Source organism: Trichoderma atroviride, chromosome 2, assembly GCF_020647795.1.
Source record: "Trichoderma atroviride chromosome 2, complete sequence".
Classification (NCBI taxonomy): Eukaryota; Fungi; Ascomycota; class Sordariomycetes; order Hypocreales; family Hypocreaceae; genus Trichoderma; species Trichoderma atroviride.
Window position 1 is genome coordinate 800,455 of NC_089401.1, and position 20,207 is coordinate 820,661.

General features: G+C 46.6%; 8 protein-coding genes and 1 non-coding gene across 9 annotated transcripts; 4 read left to right on the plus strand and 5 right to left on the minus strand.

The window, feature by feature from the left end:
* Window positions 1–80: 80 nt before the first annotated feature.
* TrAtP1_002948 (uncharacterized protein) lies at window positions 81–2,893 on the plus strand. The gene has a single exon (XM_014087583.2). It carries the CDS (start codon window positions 219–221, stop codon window positions 2,067–2,069), a length of 1,851 nt encoding a protein of 616 aa, XP_013943058.2. The 5' UTR covers window positions 81–218; the 3' UTR covers window positions 2,070–2,893.
* On the minus strand, window positions 81–4,329 carry TrAtP1_002949 (uncharacterized protein). Its single transcript, XM_014087584.2, has 3 exons — window positions 3,657–4,329; window positions 2,888–3,601; window positions 81–2,832 (listed from the first exon to the last, which is right to left on the minus strand). Exons 1-3 carry the CDS (start codon window positions 3,943–3,945, stop codon window positions 2,162–2,164), a joined length of 1,674 nt encoding a protein of 557 aa, XP_013943059.2. The 5' UTR covers window positions 3,946–4,329; the 3' UTR covers window positions 81–2,161.
* Window positions 4,330–5,118: 789 nt separating this feature from the next.
* Window positions 5,119–6,522, minus strand: TrAtP1_002950 (uncharacterized protein; the record flags this gene model as incomplete). The annotated part of the gene is made up of 1 exon (XM_066111687.1): window positions 5,119–6,522. The coding sequence occupies one exon, from the start codon at window positions 6,520–6,522 to the stop codon at window positions 5,119–5,121; it is 1,404 nt and encodes a 467-aa protein (XP_065967766.1).
* Window positions 6,523–6,695: 173 nt separating this feature from the next.
* Window positions 6,696–6,795, minus strand: TrAtP1_002951. The gene has a single exon. It is a non-coding gene; the product is annotated as a tRNA-Ile (tRNA).
* Window positions 6,796–7,166: 371 nt separating this feature from the next.
* On the plus strand, window positions 7,167–9,192 carry TrAtP1_002952 (uncharacterized protein). Its single transcript, XM_066111688.1, has 4 exons — window positions 7,167–7,311; window positions 7,373–7,740; window positions 7,814–8,436; window positions 8,497–9,192. The coding sequence occupies exons 1-4, from the start codon at window positions 7,298–7,300 to the stop codon at window positions 9,031–9,033; spliced, it is 1,542 nt and encodes a 513-aa protein (XP_065967767.1). The 5' UTR covers window positions 7,167–7,297; the 3' UTR covers window positions 9,034–9,192.
* A 1,620-nt stretch (window positions 9,193–10,812) lies between these two features.
* Window positions 10,813–13,027, plus strand: TrAtP1_002953 (uncharacterized protein). The gene is made up of 5 exons (XM_014087587.2): window positions 10,813–11,107; window positions 11,180–11,291; window positions 11,344–11,622; window positions 11,681–12,439; window positions 12,500–13,027. Exons 1-5 carry the CDS (start codon window positions 10,862–10,864, stop codon window positions 12,811–12,813), a joined length of 1,710 nt encoding a protein of 569 aa, XP_013943062.2. The 5' UTR covers window positions 10,813–10,861; the 3' UTR covers window positions 12,814–13,027.
* A 1,943-nt stretch (window positions 13,028–14,970) lies between these two features.
* TrAtP1_002954 (uncharacterized protein) lies at window positions 14,971–15,335 on the plus strand (the record flags this gene model as incomplete). Its single annotated transcript, XM_014087333.1, has 2 exons — window positions 14,971–15,127; window positions 15,220–15,335. The coding sequence occupies 2 exons, from the start codon at window positions 14,971–14,973 to the stop codon at window positions 15,333–15,335; spliced, it is 273 nt and encodes a 90-aa protein (XP_013942808.1).
* Window positions 15,336–15,685: 350 nt separating this feature from the next.
* On the minus strand, window positions 15,686–16,006 carry TrAtP1_002955 (uncharacterized protein; the record flags this gene model as incomplete). Its single annotated transcript, XM_014087377.2, has 2 exons — window positions 15,686–15,825; window positions 15,904–16,006. 2 exons carry the CDS (start codon window positions 16,004–16,006, stop codon window positions 15,686–15,688), a joined length of 243 nt encoding a protein of 80 aa, XP_013942852.2.
* Window positions 16,007–17,388: 1,382 nt separating this feature from the next.
* Window positions 17,389–17,922, minus strand: TrAtP1_002956 (uncharacterized protein; the record flags this gene model as incomplete). Its single annotated transcript, XM_014087588.2, has 1 exon — window positions 17,389–17,922. One exon carries the CDS (start codon window positions 17,920–17,922, stop codon window positions 17,389–17,391), a length of 534 nt encoding a protein of 177 aa, XP_013943063.2.
* Between the last annotated feature and the right edge of the window lie 2,285 nt (window positions 17,923–20,207).

Below are 20,207 nucleotides of genomic sequence, written 5' to 3' on the forward strand. Positions count from 1 at the left end.
CCTGGATGAATAAACGGCGTTACCCCGCTCCTCGTGTGCTCGAAGGAATCCTTTCTTTGTTACAACGCTGAAAGTATCCATGAAGATATAAACCCTACATGTCTCCTAGCTGGTATTTTAATCCGTCATATTACGATCACACATATCGGCTCTTTCGCGTATTTCAGCCTCGCCTTTGAGTGCTCTTCAGGGCTTGACATCTACCTAAAACCGCAAAAATGCGTCGTCCAGTGAAGAAGGACAATTCTCAATTGTTCGAGAATAGCCGCTGGCCGCGTCGACTACTCCACGTTCCTTCCATGACATCATTTCCCTGGCAGCCCGGCAGCAAATACGGCACCTACAAAGAGCCGAAATACAACGCAATTTCGTATACTTGGGGCAGGTTTTACGTCAGAAACACCGAGCCGGAATATGCCTCGACGCCATACTTGCAAGTCAAGGGCGTACCTTGGAACATTCCGCGTATGAGGCCCTCACACTTTACGGCAGACGAGTTTCATCAGATTGTTCTCAATGCTGCCAATCCTCCAGCTGAAGACGGCTTTGAATCGGCTGAGTTTGTGTGGCTGGATGTTGCCTGTATCGACCAGACGAAGCCCCACACTGACGATTATTACAAGGAAGTGGGCAGGCAAGCCAGGATCTTTGACGGCGCAAACGAAGTAATCGTATGGCTGACAACTTTTCGCCGTGCAGAGATCAAAGAGTGGTGGAGTAGTTTAAGGAATATTGAGAGACCTGTGATTGGCGTTGAGGTGGGAGCTCACCAAAGCCCCGATTTGGATGCCTGGACAGAAGACGTCCAAACACATCTCCGGAGACTAAGAGCTGATCCGTGGTTTTCTTCTCTTTGGACGCTGCAGGAGGCATTCCTGAGCCCACGAGCGATTCTCATGTATAGAGATGGAACTCATCGAGACCTGTTTGCCTTCCAGAGCGATACGCACATCCAGTCGGGAACGCTCAAAGATATCATCTACCGCTGGCATGCTATCCTTGTAAAGCTGAGAAATATTCGGATTGGTCATACTTATCAAGGCGTAAAAGTTGACATGGAGAAAGTAAACGCCCTGGAAGTCAATATTAATAACCTGGGCTTATTGGAAGCGATGAGCCTGGACGCGCAGATATTTAAAGCCCTCGAGATCCCTACGGCTTCAAAGTCTCGCGCATTGCGAATGGGAAACCCCTTGGCCCTTCTCAAAGCCTCGCATCAGAGGCAGTGCTACGAGATTACAGATCGGGTCCGAGGCATCATGCAAGTTTTTAACATGCAGCTGGGCGAATCGTCGCCCAATGCCGTCCCTGGAAAGAAATACAGCTTATCAGAGCTTGAAGATCAACTTGGTGCCCAGCTGCTGCGGAGATACCCGATTTCCAGCCAGCTCATGGTACAAAGCCGGTTTTTTCAGCCTCGAAAGTCCTGGCGGGTAAGCTCAGAGATGAGTCTTACAGAGGAAGCTCATCTGTTTTGGCGCCAGAAGATGGACTCGGACACGTCCATGGATGCAGAAGTGAAGATGGTTACTAGATCTGGCGGTGCTCGTCTCTATGCCACAACATTCGAAGACACAGTCATGGTTCGATTTGGAGGCAGATACACAACATTAGAAACTTTCTACCAAGTTACACGGAATGTAGTTGGTACCACTAGAACGGCTTTGAGGCTCAACCAAGGACTCCACGAAGAGTTCCAAAACGCCATAACGAAGCCGTTTGATCAAATTACAATAGCAGACGAATTCCAATGGCTGCACACAACCCGGAAGAATCGTAATATAGGTATCTTATTCCTGGCGCGCATTCAGCCACCTTCAAAGAATTCTGGAGCCAAGGGCCAGATTTGGTGCGATTGGGGCGTTGGTCTGGTGCTCTGCCAAGAATCCGGCAGGAATGATGTTTATGAGAGACTCGGAGTGATGAAGTGGGACGTCTGGGAGATTAAAGACTTGATGAAGACGGGCAATATGAAGCTTCAAGCTACGCGTGAGATATCCGATCCTTGGTCCTATCTGCAAACATGCAATGGGCCAGGCTGGACAAAGATTAGCGGGCACTTTGGATGATGAGTGTTTGGCTAGTTTGATTGACAAAACTACATGTATATAGTAAAATACGGCCTTGGTTATTGTGGCCTATAATATAACGTCCAGGGTATTTAAAATGACTGCCAAAGCTTCCTCCAAAGCGGCACCTTTTGCGTCTGCTCCGCATACGTCTCTCCAACAAAAGCACTCTTATCCAAATCATTTCTTCGGCCGCTATCCAAATCAATATCCCAGCTTCTCTTGAATCTATCTTCTCCCCTCCAGTACAATTTGCAAATAACGTAAATTACACCAAAGAGCGGCAAAAGAATATACGCATCCACAAATTTACCAGCAGTAAATGGCGATAACGTCGTCCAGCCCTGAACAAGAGCAAGGAAAATATTCGCAAACAAGCCGAAGTAGGGGCTGTAAGGGTAAAACATGCTCTTGAACGGCAAATCACTCACTCGGCGCTGCTGCACAGCCCATGCACGACGAAAGCGCAAGTGGATGAAGCTGATGCTTCCCCAGACGAGGAACGTGCTCACGCCGGCGAGGTTGATGATGTAGCTGTATGCCTCTGATGCTCCGGTTGAGACGTTCATCATGGAGATGGCACCGACGGCGTTTGTGAGAAGGATTGACCAGACTGGGACGCCGCGCTTGTTGACCCAGCCGAGGATCTTGGGGGCCTTTCCGGACTGCGCCATGTACAGGACGGTACGAGAGCCGATGTAGATGGATGAATTGACGGCTGAAAGACATGTTATGAGGATGAAGGCGTTGATGAGATGAACGCCTAGAGATAACACTGGTTAGTCATGTTTATAAAAGACAGAGAGCCTAAAACGTACCTCCATTCCAACCAGCATTTTGTATAGCGATAGTCATGGGGCTCTGCAGCGCCTTGGCACCTCCATTGATAAGCTCATCAGAATCAGCCGGGCAAGTGAGACCAAAGAAGAAGGCCGATCCCATATATACAAAGATGATGCGGAAGAAGACTTGGCGTATAGCTCGTGGCACAGCAGTACCCGGATTTCTCGTCTCAGTAGCAGCCACAGCCACTGACTCAACTCCAGCGTAGAAAGTAGAGCAAAAGACAAAGACTGTCGCAACTCCTCGGAAGCCATGGCCGTTGAAGGCTCCCGGGTTATGCCAGTATCTGAATCCAACAGGGCCGTCTTGGCCAATTAATCCTCCTGACGCATACACGATGGAAAATATAAAGTAGGCCGTCAAGCCGAGAATCTTGATGAGTGCCAGGATATACTCTGCCTCACCAAAAGCAGTGATGCCGCCAATGATTTGAAAGGCCAGGAATATGCTCCATAGGATGAGGAACCAGCCCCAGAGAGGGACCTGAGGTGCCCAGAAGTGGAGGATGCTGCAGATGACATTGTACTCGCTGGCCAAGACGGTAGCCCAGATGATGAAATAGTTCCAGCCAACAGCCACGGAGAAGGACTTGTCCACCATGCGTTCAGCTAAAGAGACAAAGGCTCCGCCGCCGGGGTACAGAGTGGTGATTTCGCCCAGAGACTGCATGATGGAGAAGGCAATGATACCTAAGACGTGAATATTAGACTTGGGCAACTGCATTTCCAAGGCGTAGAAACATACCAATAACACCAAATCCAATAATTAATGACGCCGGGCCACCGCTGTTCAAGGCACCTCCTGCGCCAACCAGCAAACCAGGCCCGATAATGCCAGCGAGCGCCATCATGGACAAATGGCGATCTTTCAAGCCACGCTTGACGCCTGAATCTGGGTCGATTAAACCATCATCGCTTGTGTCGATGTTGTGTGTTCCGTATTGCTGGTTGTATGCGGGAACCTCTTCGGCCGAGATGTCGTCGAGGCGCGGCTCGTCGGCGAATTTGCCGCCGGATTTGTTTGAGCGGAACATGGCGAACAATGTCGCAAATGCGTCTTTCGCTTCTCTCGTTTACTCTCTCTGAATATCTCAAAGAGGAAGAAGCAACTGAATATATATAAAAAAGAGAAGAGGACGTTGAGAGAAACTAAGCAAGTGGTCTGCGTCGCAAATAAGGCAAGCCAACCAGACCAACAAGCGCAAAAGCAGAATTGCGATGCAGCCACAGCGATGATGCAAGAATAAAGAAGTGATGTAAAACGGTTGGTCCAATTCTAAACATCGACAATCCCCATTCTTCAAGTCTAGGTAAATGTAGTTTGCGCTGCACTAACGCACCTTGGGCACAGCGCGAACCGCAATCTTTTCTTGTGATGGAGTTTTCATGTCTCTCCCGCCCTTCTGACTCGCTCCTCTCTCTCCATTTGTACCTGTGTAGCATGTCTTGCCATCCCAGCTGAAATGGGATTTTGGCATCCTTGCTGGCGCTGCAATCACGTCACTTCACGTTTTTTTGCCTCCACATATTTGTGGATGGGAAGAGTTCGCGGTGAGATGTACAGGGCTGGCTGAAGATCAATGTTACCATGTGATCTGGTTTTTTTCGATACACGTAAATCTACGGGGTGCATATTGATCTCCGTTTTTTTCTTTCTTTCTTTCTTTCTTTTACTTCATCTGTTGCATAATTTACATCTTACTGAGTATTGAATTGCGTTTTCGTGGCTGTCGTTGATCATCCTGGTCTCTGATACTGAGCTAAGAATGGCGCCACGACATCGCCATGGGGCCATGGGTCTAGAGTGGAGAGCATTTTAAAGACCGAGGCGGCAGCGATCGCGGCGCACAAGGCTGTCGAATGGCATGAATCGTCAGAAAGTAGTCTAATGTAGTGGGATAGTTACGTGTATTTGCGAGGCTGAATACCTAGATAACCCATTGCGTGGTGTTCAATACATTCAATATATGAGAAAAGTACTGGATACCAAATTTGACATTGCATCGTCTTGAGACAGTGATACCTTTTTCCTTCTATGCCCATTCCGCCTTCAGTTCAACTTTCTCCTCGACAATTCTTTCTTGTTCATTAATCATATCCGTGACCCGATTGATCCATCAACTGGTTCCATTTCCAACAGGGTATCCTTCAATCGTACAAAATAAAATACATGATTGGTACACAGATGGTCTCTCGCCATCAGCCTTTTAGACTGGCGTCTTGGTTGCGCCGTCGACGCCCGAGTTTTCCGCCTCAAAATTCCTTGGGATAAGACCCTCGGCCATATCAATAGCCCCGTGCATATCGCTCTTATTGAACAGAAATAGGCCCTGGATGGCGGCGGCGCTCGTATGGCGGTTGGAAGCCTGGCCGTCCTTGTATTTTCCGAATAACCCCAGCTCCTCTAGACGCTCCAAGAATCGTGCCCGGCCAGAGTGATCCTGATCAACATCGCCATAGAACCGATCCCACATCTGCGCAGCCTGGAACGGGGTTGCCTCGCCAATCTTCAGCATCATGTCCACTCGACCCGGTCTGATCAGTGCAGGGTCTAGACGCTCAATGTGGTTGGTGGTGAGGAAGGCGATGCGTTCTTCTCCGGCAGCCACGCCATCCAACGCATTAAGGAGACCAGAAAAGGTAACATTGGCACCGCTGTATCCGTCGGTATCTCGTTGGCGGCGGTTGACAAAAGCGGCATCGGCATCTTCCAACAAGAGTAGACTTCTTTTCGGCAGCTTGGTTAAAAGGTACGCCAGTTTGTCGTCGGTCATGCCCATTTCACTGAGGTTGATCATGGCAACGCCAAAGTCGAGTTCTCCCGCCAGCGCTTGGATGAAAGAACTTTTGCCGCTTCCCGGAGGCCCAAACAGGAGATAGCCTCTTCTATATGGGATGCCTCGATCGACATACCACTGCTGCCTTGATAAGAAGTCCTTGACATCGGCCACGATGCTCTCTTTAATGCCCTCGTCCAGTATGACTGATCCAAGCGGCCTCTTCTTCCGGGGATCCCCAAGCGGAGTCCACTCAAGCCCACGTGCAGAATACACCACAGTTTTGCCTTCGTTTGCCTTTGCGGCTAGCTGATGCGCCTCTCTGAAGAGATCTTCAAAAACATACCGGTGCGCCCAGAGAGTCGTTAGCTGGACAATCTCATGCGGCTCTCCCGTATTCATGTTGGCAGTGTTGTGCTTCTCTCTGTTGACGGAGATGAAGGCCTTGCCAAACTTGACGATATGCCGTCCATATCCAGGCTGAAGAAAGAAATGAGCGTTGACTGGCCCGGTTGCTCCTGGTCCTCTTGCGCCTGTCGCCGTGGCCACTGATAGATTATGGATTCGTGTAAGTCGAGATGCAACAAAGCCCGGTGTCTCTCGCGGCTGTGAGAGCCATGCCAGAATCCAGGGATATGCCGGATCCTGTTTGCTGATCTCAACGTTGACCAGAAGGCGACGGCGAGCAGCACCAAGCAGGGCAATTGATCCCTTGCGAGCAAATGCTGCGGCGGCACCTAAAGAGGCGAGGCCAATGCCTCCCGCAAACAGGGGATTGTCAAACAGCGCATTGAAGTTCAGCACCGACGCGGCAGATGACGGTGATTCAGACATGCCGGACCTGAAGAAGCTGCAGCATGTTCAACTCTCAATGGGCAAAAAAGAAGTTATATCACGGCTGACTAAGCGGCTCTGCGTTAAACACTCGCCGTGCGCGTAAACGTCGGAAGAAAAAAAAATCAAGTCATGTTGCCAAAAAGGAAGATGTGGAACTAAGTTCCGAATTTTGCTCACAGCAGGGCTTGAACCTGCGGCCTCCGCATTACCAAGATTTCAACCGAAGTTGAAGTATTAGTACGAAGCTCTAACCAACTGAGCTATGCGAGCGATCTGATTGGGGTATGAAGCCTGGTATTCACTCTATACGCTTTGCAAACACGTAGGCCACCTTTTTCAATATCCGCAACATGTCTCTGCGCCGCAAACCAAATATTGAACTTTCGTCATACCTCAAGTATATACCCGTTAGCGCAATCATATGAGATATAAAAACATCTGTCTTCTCATTTACGACCACGTTCCACTTTTTTTCTCCCAATGTGCTTCATTTTGCCGGGCAGCGCGCCTAATCTCGATCCAATGACATGTTCAAGATTTACGACAGCTAGCATTCTAACAAACAGTTTAGCTGAAATAGGTCAGTAGGGGAAGAATATATGGGTAATTGGCCAATAATCACTCGCCACATCATCACCTCTCCGCCATATTGTGTACGGAATATAGTAGAGGGAGAGCTACCTGGCCATAAATATGGTTGTCTCCCTAACAAGTAAAAGGGAAATCTAAATGAATCATTATCACTATCCTATATAGTATACCTACTTGGAAAATGGGAGACACAAAGTATATTGCCCCCTTTTCTTGTTTTTATACTTAAGTATACCCATAGCTAATAAAAGTATAGTAGAACACTCACTTACGATGCTTATACCGTTGGATGGGTAGCTGTGCTCCGCTCTGAGCTAAATGCATGCAGGCTGCTCTTAGATGAAGAGCATGAGCAGCTCCAGCCGAAAGAGAATGATGACAATACCTATGTCTTGGGCCGAATGGGAGCGCACAATATCGTGATTACCTATCCCGGAGCAGGGACCTATGGGACAACTGTTGCGGCGCAGGCGGTAACTAATATGGTTCGCACATTTCCGAGTGTTCGATTTGGATTATTGGTTGGAGTAGGGGGAGGTGCTCCAAGACCACCAAACTCCGAAGATGCTAGCAAAGATATCCGACTTGGCGATGTTGTTGTTAGCAATCCCAAGGGAAACCACGGTAAGATTGTTGCGCCTCTGTTGTTTTGCTCTTTACATTTCGTCTTTGATAAGCTGATACTAAAATCTGAAAGGTGGTGTTCTTCAGCATGATATGGGCAAGTGGAAAAATGACGAAGAGTTTAGCATTGAGTCACACCTAAACAAACCCCCTGGAGTACTTTTAAAAGCAGTCAAGTTACTACAATCGAACCATGATCTCGGACGAGGAAAGATGAGCCAGTATATCCAGGAAGCAGCCAGAGCGTCCTCGGAACAAAAAGCTTTGAAAGCATATCAGTTCCCAGGACGTGGTCAAGACCGACTATTCAAGACAGGCTATCAACATGTTGGGGGAGAAAACTGCTCAGGCTGCAGTGCCGAAATGACTGAGAAGCGCCTGGATCGAGACTCGGACGAACCTGTGGTTCACTATGGTCTCGTTGCATCGGCGAACGCGGTCATGAGATCTGCCCAGCGTCGCGATAAGCTGCGAGATACATGGGGTGTCTCTTGTTTCGAGATGGAGGCGGCTGGACTAATGGACAACTTTCCATGTATAGTGATCCGGGGAATTTGCGACTATTCGGACGAGCACAAGAGTAAGTCATGGCAGCCTTACGCCGCTACTGCGGCGGCAGCGTATGCAAAAGATCTTTTAGGGGTTATTATGCCAAAAGAAGTCACATCTATCCCTCCGGCCGAGGACGCTATGAAAGTAAGAAGGTCTGGTTTTGCTTTTAACTACAATGTAGTGCTAATTGCCTTTCGCATCCAGAATATACCTGAGAACAAGGTCCAGCCGCAAGCTCCACACCATGGTCCGACCCAAAATGAATTACTGGGGAAGATTGCTCAGTTAGAGGCGAGGAATAAGTACCTTGAAGAAAGAAATCTAGATCGAGCTTCAACGGTCTTCGGTTATGCTGGGTTTACTCATTTAGGCTTTTTAGACCAGCTGAGTGACGCTAATCTACGACGATTAAAGCATCGGATCCCACAAGTGTTGGCAGAATTGGCGAAAGACGTGGACTGGAAGAACTGGCACCGGATTATTGATAATTTGAACTCGGAATTCCGGCTCACATTATTGTCGAGTGATGGAGAGGAATATGAAGGAAGGAGTTGGACAGAGTGGAAAAAGATTCATTGGTCAGAGAGCCATTCGGATTACGTTCGCACCGTGGCCTTTCGTAATCGACTGGGTCAGTGGTGCAACAACAATAAACACCAGGGCGGGTGTGGTTTGATCTGGGTGACTTTTGTCTTGCAGCTGTATGATGTGTTGCAGGTATATAAGCCACATGTGTATTAGTGGGCTGATTACTGGTATATGGTCTAGTACAGACTTGCGGCAAACCGTACTTTACATGTTAGTATAGATCTCGGTCATGAGCGTTGCGTACTCTCGAGTAGGACAAGATGTACTATTGTTAGCGGATAAAAGTATAGCTTCTAATGGCAACAATGCCACAGACAACCCGTTCGAAGGGCGGCATGGCGCCGTCAGCGGACTTGGGGTTCGTCGTTTAGCAATTTCACTTCACTGAAGTTACCATCACTACAAGGTTTAGGTGGGCAGGACTGCGAAAGGGAGTGCCTAGTCTGCGAAAAAATACCTAGTCAAGCAAGTGAAAGAAAATCTAGGACTAGAAATGGTCTAAAGGTGGTGTGTAGAGGGGTTACAGGATTGTCAAAGTATGGGGTTATATGTAATTCGAACACCTAGATAACCGAGCTTAACACTGCTGTCGCCTGGGCGTCTGATAAAGCTGCATTTGGGAACAGCCAATGTCCCGTCCGCAAATCATTCGTGTCTCTGGAACAGATATTTATGGTCGCAATAGCATAGCTGTATAACACAATTGAAAAGCACACCATACTCGTTTCAGCGCTTTGCATCTAAAAGACTATCGAAATGCCCTGGCTCGTAATAATGTTAGCTCTTTGACTGTCTCCGCCGGAATACTACCTGAAGCTGCAAGGCCTGGGCCGAGGCGTCTGACATACAGCGGCCCAGCATGGATTTTACGTTTGGTGCCGAAGGGTAAAAGGGGAGGAGATGCTAGGTATTTAGGGCTGGGCCATGTTTTGTCGCTATTATAAGGCACTCGGGGGATTTTTGTCAGTTTCAGATCTATAGCTGAAACCAAGGCACTAGTGAAAAGGGAACCAATTGCCATTATCAACTTGGCGATATTGTGTTAAAACGAAGGTGGCAAAGTCTCACAACCGATCCTGATTTGTCTTGTTAGTGTTGGATGTCAGCACTTAGGCGCGCTGATTCCTCAAAGTGCAAAGCTCATGGGAATATCCCGTCGTCTTAGTCACTAGGAACGGGCTTTTATCCCCTGTAGGACCCTGTAGAACTAGTCTGAGAGTGCCGAATCTAAATAACTAATCCCCTACTACTGACAAGCCAACGCACAAAGCCGAGCAAATCGGGCCATGTGTAAGTGCTGATTCAAAGTGCTAACCGCCCCGGGCAAGCACATGGGATGTGAACAAGCCACTCGCCGATGGAGAATGAGATCCGGATCCAGCCCTCTTCCGCTTATCGGCTTATAACTTGCTCTTTGCAAATTAACCTGCGCACACCAGGCCCTTTTGAAGGATCAATAGGTAGCGCAAGTCGTGTTACTATTGTCGGGGCGAATTGGCCAATGGCGTGCATACCAGCAACGCCGCTTGCAGGGATCATCAGCAAGGGCTGCCGTACCTGTCGGCCGCCGCAAGCTGCCGGTGACATCATGTCCGACTTTATTTCTACTTAAACGCCCCTTTGTGCTTGTGCTTTGCAAGGGAAGCGAGCGGGTGGCACCAAAGTCGAGACCGCAGACCAACAGCACGTGCATAGAATGCAGCAATGCCAGCAGCACCACAAGACAATTTCTGTTTCTCGCCAGCCATGTGTGTGCAGCATTCAGATTCGTGTGTCCATGATTCGCCTCATCGAGGGATTGCGGTGTTATACCCACTTGAAATGTAACAAAGAGCGGCCCATTCCTGTGGCTGGTTATGTTTTGTAAATGTCTTATAAGCGTGTAGGAGTCGTTTCCATAGACGTTTCTTTTTTCTTTAAAAATCCTTCTTCACTTTCAATTGTCAATAGGGTCGTGTAGCCTATGTGAAAGTGGTGCAAAATGTCGAAAACACCCGAATCCGAGCACATGTCCGAAGCTCTCAATGAGAAGCATATTGTGGCTTCGGGAGTCTCAGAGGATCTGTCCTCAGATAATGAGAAACCCGACGAAACAAGAAGCGATGCGATAGTCCAGGAGGAAGCTCTGGTGAGCTCGACAGACGAGAACCAATATCCAACGGGGTTGCGACTGGTTATCATTGTTATTGCTCTGTTCATGGCAGTCTTCTTATACGCAATTGACATGGTACGTAGCCCTACTTTGCTGATCTAATTTATATCGGCATCAAGGTTGAAGTTTAGCTGACCTCTTTATCAGACAATTGTTGCAACAGCTATCCCCAAAATCACCGACGATTTCCACAGCCTCGACGAAGCCACGTGGTATGGATCTGCCTTTTTCATGACAACGGCCGGCTTCCTATCAGCGTGTAAGCAACATTTGCAACACCATATAAAAATGTAGACTGACATTTCGTCTAGGGGGCAAGGCCTACAAGTACTTCCCACTGAAGCCCAGCTTCCTCCTCGCCATGTTCATCTTCGAAGTCGGCTCCCTCATCTGCGGCGTTGCTCCAAACAGCAAAGCCCTCATCGTCGGACGAGCCATTACCGGTGTTGGCGCAGCGGGTTTGGGATCAGGCGCTTATACTATTGTTGGCTACTCGACGACCCCTGCGAAGCGTCCTCTGCTCATGGGTATCATCGGAGCATCTTACGGAATCGCAAGCGTTGTTGGACCTGTCATCGGTGGTGTTTTGAGTGAGTACTGGACAATTCTTCGGCGGTTCGTTTACATCTTGGCTGATTCTTCTATTAGCTGATCACGCAACCTGGCGTTGGTGCTTCTACATCAACCTTCCCATCGGCGGCTTCTCAGCGCTCATCATATTCTTCTTCTTCACGGCTCCAAAAGAAGCCAAGCCGACTCCCGCAACCCCATTGGAGAAGTTTCTCCAGATGGATCCTCTCGGTATCATTCTCGTCATGGCCGCGACCATCTCCTTCATCCTCGCGTTCCAATATGGAGGCCAAACCTACGCATGGTCAAGTTCCGTCGTTGTCGGTCTCCTCGTTGGCTCTGTTGTAATCACACTTGCCTTCGTCGCAGTGGAGATTTCGCAGACCAAGGATGACCGCGCAATGATCCCACCACGTCTCATGAAGCAGTTCAACATTTGGTCGCTTTGCCTCTTCACAACTTTCAACGCCGGCACATTCTTTCAAGCCATCTATGTGCTACCGATCTACTTTCAGAGTGCATATGGCGTCTCCGCGACGGGCTCTGGTGTGCGCAGTTTGCCGTTTATTGTTCCCTGGGTCATAGCATCCCTGGTATCATCTGCCGTCATTCAAAACACTGGTATTGCGAAGCCATGGCTACCATTTGGTGCCGCGTTGGCGACTGTTGCGAGCGGCCTGTTTTACACGCTTGACATTGGATCCAGCAACGGTAAATGGATTGGATTCCAGCTCCTTGCCGGTATTGGCTGGGGTTCCAACATTCAGATTCCCATGATTACTGCTCAGGGAACGTCCAACCCAGCGGATCTGTCTCTTATTACTGCCATCGTTCTTTGTAAGTTTACAACATTTAGTTCCGACATGCTCGTCACTGGTTACTAACTATTAGGTATAGTCTTCCAAACCGTTGGTGGTGCCCTCTTCGTCTCAGCCGCTCAAGGATCCCTCGTCGCCAAGTTGATCTCTGAATTACCCAGCAAGGCTCCTTCAGTAGACCCAGCCATGGTCGTCGCAGCAGGAGCAACTAGAATTCGTGGAGTGTTCCCAGAAGAAGTCATTCCTGGTATTTTGGAATCCTATTTGTCTGGTATCAAAGTTGCATTCGCCATCATGATTGGAGGCGCTGGTTTTGCAACTGTAACATCGGTAATTGGTAAGTGGAACAAGTTGGACAAGGCAGCCGCTAAGGGTGCTGGCGGAGGAGCTTAAACAAGCTCAAATTATACAAGAAGTAGGAAGGATGGAAAATATTTGCATCAAACAGAAGTATGGGCTTGTAACTGGAAAAGGAATCTCATTACTGTAACGGTTAAAGTTACAACATGTATGCATGGATAGAGCGGATAGACAGAATGCCTGGGCAATCTGCTGGTAATAGATCAACTAGACATTTTGTTGAATCATAGCGCAATTTCTCCTCTCTATCTTCTCCATCACATTTTGCGTATAGGACACTGCTAGCATGATTGATACCTCAGTTTCAAGAAGCATGATGCTTACCGCAGATCAGTCCTGCACAGGGCCATGATGAAACTATCAGCGATATCCAATGAACAAGAAATGCGAAAGTTGGTCAAGATCCTAAACAACACCAAGCTTCTACGGCGGATTCGAAAGGAGCCACCTTGGCCTCTTTCTCATACGTTCACCACTTTCTTCTTCCGAAGCGGTGGCAAGGTAGGCCTAACGGCTGATCGGCGCGAGCAAGAAGGATTACATGATACAAGAAACGTCAGCGGTGAGGGCGAAGACGTCCTATCAAAGCAAGGCCCAGTTCACATTTTTGTTTAGTCGGGTGCTAACGGCGTGAAAAAATGCTCCACGGCATAACCCATGCAAATTGCAGCAAACCGACGGTGTTAAAGAACTTTGCTGGGCTGTTTTCAGCCGTGGCTTGTAGTTATATTCTTTGTATACTAGGTCGACTAATGCACTGTTTTCCTATTGAGAAAATTGAGAAGCAGTCTGTTTTATCTTGAAGATATGTACCTTTACATTACTATAGGCGTATTACGCCAGCACTCCAGCGGTGGCATTATTAACATATGACTTTGGCGCAAGATATAAACTCACTAAGAGTCATTTGTACTTTAATTCATTTGCAAATTTCTTGATTTTGAAAGGTTTATAGATCGGATTCGTGCCAACTCAGAGAATTCCCACAGTAACTTTGCGCACGCGACATGAAATTGAGTTCACCAACTCCAAGATATACTCCTCGTATCAACCGTGCATCTCACGCCTATAAACGTCTAGCACGTTAGTACAGAATATTTTCCGTGCAATTATTCATTCTTCTAATAAGTTTCGAGCTCTCTTCTATTTTATGTTGGTCGCGCAGTTAGTGTTGCAAGATCTGCATCTAGCAATCATCTAAACTTTCTAATTCAGCCACTTATTGTTAGGATATCTCCTAGGTAAGAGGCTGCTAGGAGGCGTTCACGCTTGAGATTCTTCCCGTTAATATTTATCTTCAAATTATCGATCACGCGTGCGCTTGCAAGGAGGTCTATCCATCTACGATATCATGAAAGCTATACTAAATTTTTATATTGTATCAGGACCTCCGCTTCCCAAGAGATACACGTCAAATATCCGAAATTATATGTATATGATATGACGCCGACAAACATCTAAGGATTACTATTGTATGTCATAGATGAGTTTGAGCAAAGCTTACTTCAAGCCCATCCCGGCGCCTCCGCGGCTGGCGTGAAGAAGATCTCTCTAGATCAATTGACGGCAACCGGGGCTAAAGTAGAAGAGTACCTCTATCCCCGAGATCGGTCAAAGCGTCGCGAATACTAAGCCAAATCGAAGCTGAATCCGCGCGACAACCCTTTCTATTCGCGTATTATCAGGACTTGCGTGCCACATAGTTCCCCGTGAATTCTTCATATCTTTCCAAGGAATTTTTTATGCTTCTATTACGCCATATATCTGTGTCTAGAGCCCAGTAACGAACAGGGTCCTGTCACTTTGACATCAGAGAACATCTATGCCGCGTTGTAGCCATTGCCGTGTTGCGTTTCAATCGAATCAATGTACTAAGACAGCATTAGTCATTTCAGAATCCACACCACTTTGGATCTGATCACTGCCGGCTGAAATCACAAAAGCTTCTAGGTGATGTCCTAAGGGTATGATCCAATACGTCAAGCCATGGTGGTGAGGAGTCTCGCGCCTCGTGATGCGCACCATCCCAAACGATGGTCTGGAATGAACACTGCTGTGAACAGCTCGTGTCGGAAAACCTATAATAAGGTCCTTGGGTCCCTGTGATATTCGTGTCTTATATACAACAAAAGTTAGTCAATCTATCAAGTCGACGCTCATATTATCGCGCTGCACCGCATCTAAAACACAATGTCTGCCGAATACACCCCGGAATCCAATGTTGAAAGCAATCTTCAAGATGATTCATACGCATCTCAAATGAAGGAGCCAGTGCCGGTGCAAAGCGACAATAAAGATATTGAAGATCCAGTGGACGCATCATTTGCTGACTCTGATCAACAATTGGGTAAGTATCAGATCCTCGAGTGCTACAATCATCGTAAATAGCACGATGTAACGATGAACTATGACTCGTATACTAACATAATTTATACGCAGCACAAGACGACAAGGAGGCTATTGACGAGTCGAACATCATGGATGATCGAACTCGAGGTGCTAAGCCGATGGGAACATATCAGGAGCCGGGGGATAATGTAGCTGGGTTAGAGTAGGGAGAATGGTGATTTTTAGCCCAGTGGCATGTTACAAGTGTCTTTAGTACCTAGGTACGGCTAAACATGTAAAGAGTAATATCTCATCCATAAAATATACCTAAATGATCTATTATTTATTCTCGCTTATCTACGTTTAATAAGTGACGCGCGAGCTGATGATGAAAACCAATAGTATACCAATATGATGTTGAAATTGCTGTCATATCTTTTCATTCATTTTGCAGAGTATAGGAGCAAATTTCAAGTAATGTCGAGCACATGTACCATTTTCTATTCTTCGTTGAAGTTAGACGCGCAACTAATCATCTACACGAAATTGATGATCGTATATACAACCAGCAGCGAGATCATGTACTCTTCTTTCCACCCATGATGGATTGTGCTGTGCCTCCTATAGCCCCCTCTGTAGTGAATTGCTTGCCAATCATTCCCTCTTTATCCAGAGGACCGCCAATAGTCTGCCCCATTGATCCTATCGCGCCTTGCTCTAAATCATAGAAGCCGACAAGTTAGATTTCAACTCATGCATGACGCATAAAAGAAATGGGCTCACGCAGCTACAAACCTGTGAACTGCTTGCCAACGGCGCCCTCTTGATCGAATACCTTGGGCTTGGTGTTGCCGGCACCAGCTGTTGGGTTCATGCCTGAAGTAGCGTTGGGATCCATGGCAGTTGATCGTATATTGTCTTTATTGAGATCTCAAAAGTCCAAGAACTACAATTTAGATTCTGTACTGTAAGAAATTGGCGTGTCTCTGCAAAGTGGCGAGGTTAGGTGTTGGGAAGCAAGCCTTTTTATAAGAGTGCTAATTAAAGTTCTGTCTAAGTACTGTTATGCTGCCCAAAATTGACTCCGTGCGGGCAAGGTAATTGCGGCACGCGTTCATCATGGTGATGCATGACTGAGAGGCTTGAATATATGAAACTTAGTAGAAAAGGATGATATCATCGATAGCATTGATATCGGAGCGCTCTCTCGTTTGTCAGCATCCTCAGGAAATGAACTACTGTTACTCCCTCTCCTAGTCATTATTACGACTATAAGGCGTCAATCGTCTAAAAGGTAGGCATATAACTAGGAATGCAGAAATTATTTAGCAGCATCCAATTTCGAACGCCAATCAATCGATTTCTTGTATTGATTCCGAATAACACAAATGTGAAATTGACAAGAGTCAAATACTACACGCGCCTACCATGTCCAGCAACGAGAATCCTGAAACTTTTGCCAATCGGGAAATCGATTTCAGTTCTCGACCCCAAAGCAATGGTGTTGGACTAATGCATCGCACTCAACTAATAGATTGAGGGATGAAGCTCAGAGAATCGCTTCTGAAGGTGGTCAGGCTAGCCGCAGCGGTGGTTTCGCCACCGAAGACGTAGACAAGCAGGTGCGTGCTCACAGTCACAGCAATTTGACTTGATCAGTAACGCCTAGTTCATGCCAGCGTGAATCTTCATCCAAGAGCCGCCAAGCTTCAAGCGGTTCAATCAGACCGGGCAGTGAGCGGGCTCGGGAGCCTAGTTGGAAGAGTGGCTCTAAGTAAGGTCTAATGTAAATCAATTCAGCAAAAATACTACACGCAGTGTATATGTGCAAATTATCGAGATGTCACTGTCCTACAACTGCCTAATTAAACGTGCTATTCTACTATTCCCGCCGTATCAGTAGCGCATCATCTGCTAGCTCACGATGTTTCTATTGTTCATTGTATATGCTTTCTGCATCCCACCCATTTCAAAAGAGAGGACATTAGCTTAGAAGAATAGAATGATTAGCCCGTGAAATCCAGCAACGAAAACGATAACTGGAAGGTTATCTCAAATGCCTCGTTCAATCCAGAAGAAAGGCCTTGTTATTGCAATCAAACTAAGCTGTAGGCGCTATATGGGCACATGAAGACCTGAACTGCACTGTAACTGAGGCAAGTTTGATGAATATCGTGAACTTGGTTTATTGCTTGTTCTAGTATCGGGCCTTCTGACCACTCCTTGTCTAATTGGGTCGTAGCCTATTTGGCTAAGAATTTGAAGTGCAGTCGCTCCCCATCATTGACTGGCAGCCCACTCGAATGCTTCCCGAATAACCACTCTCATCGCGTCTGTAATATCCAGCTCAATTAATTCTTCCTTTATGGCCCATCGGCTATCTGAGTGTTCTTCCGCATTTAATGTCACTGTGCCAGCAGATACCGAAACGACAAGATTGAGTTGTATGGCACTCTTCGAAACAATGACTTCTTTTCCAGCGTTATCCATGACAGCTTTCTCCGTCGAGTATATCATTGGTTCTAGCTCTGCGTGTATTTCGACGATATCTAGACCAGTTTCTTCTTTCACCTCGCGGACAAGAGCGTCCTTGAGAGATTTATCATCCGGATCGACTTTCCCGCTGGGTAGCTCGAAGACATTTGGGAAGTATGGCTCGTGAGCCGCTCTTTTTAGGAGAAGAATGCTTGGCGACGTCAAGTTTGGGTCATAACGAAACGCGGCCGCGCCAACAACAATCTTGTCGTACGGCTGGCCTGACTCAGAAAGCTGAGATTTTCGAAACTCGTCCAGCGAGAGGCTGAGTAGCGACATACTGACAGATTTGCGATCGACAAGAGTTTGAGAAGGTCTTACTCAAGCATTAATGCCTTGGTTGCGTGGAATTGATGGCGCCGGAATATGTAAAGAAGTATGAAAGACGAGCTTCATGTTGAAAAGCGCTGTAGTGCTGAGCTGAGTGTTTCAAACTAGATGAAATCGTGGTCGGCGCAGCTACTTTTTGCGGGGTAGAGTAAGCTTCATGCTTGCAGCAGTTTTGAGTGCATGCTGAGAGCGATCACATTATGCTCTACATGCTGCGTTTTTTCGCAAAACTCAACGGCAACTCAATATGCATGTGGGTATACTACGACTAAGTAGGCAGTAACTTTGGGGATATAGAGTGCAAATGCGGGCCTAATCTCTAACACACGAGAAGAAGTCGTGGAACTCTACCAATGACTTTGAGACGGGGTTGACGTCTCTCGGTATCATTTCAGGTACACATTAGAGTTCATCTTCTTTGCCTAGAGCATCAAGTAAATCATGGGTTCCAGGCCGATCTCATTCAATAATATAGGCGAGGTTTAGGTCAGTTCTGGACGCACTTTAGTGGAGCAACCTTCATGTCAATTGACTGTATTGATATCAGCATGAAAACTCCCTGAAGTAGGATAAGATGTCAAATTGGAATAGGTTATTTTTGAAGACAATTCGTCGATAATCTTGAGTTTCTAATATCGCTGATGGTAGGTGTAGAATGTATGTTTGAGGACCTATATAAATCTCAAACACATCCAACAGCAAATATGATAGATAGCGAATACGATAGCCTCTCTCCAATACTTGAAACAACAATATCCGTAACTTTAGTCAGTTTTTGGGCATTATAATATATGCTTTGATAGGTATTTACCATTGTTTTTTTTTAACGGAACACTACAGTTGAGATGGTGGAATCGAGTGGTTATCAGCGGCTTTTGCTGAAACAGATCTTAATTTGCCAATAAAAATTAAACCCGAAAGTCCTTTGCCGCGATTCTTATGCTATCTATCAGCTGCTTCATGAAACATCTCGCCGTGTTCTACTACTTTATTCCAGATTGTATCAAGACCTTGTGTCATGCGAAGAATAGACACTGACTTTTGAAGCAAAGCCGACGCCATTGAGCTTTTATTTACTGTGAATTTGGGAAAGTATTATGATGTCAGTATATTAGTAGTTTGCGCATCTCGCATTTCTCTGGAGTTCGCGATGATAGGAGCGACATCTTAGGCGGCCAGATTAGGGACGTCTAAACTAGAGTCGCATATGCTAAATTGTGCTCTTGGGGCCTTATCAGGTGTATTGGAGCCATGGACACAATACTGTAAAATGATAGCTGGTAGTAGAGAAAATGATCCTAATTGATACGGGCCGAAGCAATACAAGCTATACCTGCCTAGAATGGGAAATGGACCCTTACAGTTCCTGACAGATCATGACCGATCATTACAGGGTATGGATAACGGGATTTGCAATCGCGAGCATGAAGACAAGTATAGCATACTTGGAGTGGAGTAACTCGGAACGTAGGTATACATTCATTGGTGGAAGTCGAAAACATGTGCCGTAACGAGAAAATGGTGATCATTATTACTTTCCTGATGCAATGATCCATGCTGTTTTGACGATTGTGCATATACTATTGAGCTGAGCCTTGTATGGATCGCAGCACTGAGATTGATATATCTAGCCAATTTTTGTCTTGGTAAGAGTTTGTCATCAAAGAAACAATAATTATATCTTAATATTCTATACACTAAAGCTATAATGTCTTATATTAAAGGTTTTACATATTATTTTATTTTACTCTTTCTTCCTTTCTTATATTTGTCAAAGGCACTAAGCCTTGAATATAGCTGTCATGTTCCTGTTCGGTGCCGATACCTTGGAGATAGGCGTGGGTCTATTGTAACCCAGAGTTGCACCTACATAGTCGGATATAAGATTACTTCTTCGTATAAGCCATTTTCTTCTATAGGCTTCTTCGGCTTCCTGTCAAAAAAGTAATTTTAAGTAAACCTGGTAGGCCGCAGAACCTAGTAAATGCACATGTACGTTGGCTGCTCAACCAACAGCCCAGCCCGCCCGATTTGGCAATTTTGGAAGGTTCTGTGAACAGCGCAGGGCTATAGCTTAAATTAGCTGTCGTTTAGGCTAGCTTTAGCGCTGTGGCTCGCCGAACGACGGACAGTTCATGCCGCAGCTTTATTAGGCGACTTGTCCAATAAGACCTCAATTGCCTATTTAGGTAATTTTTAATTCTTGATCCCCCCGCCCCTTGAGCAAGGCTGCT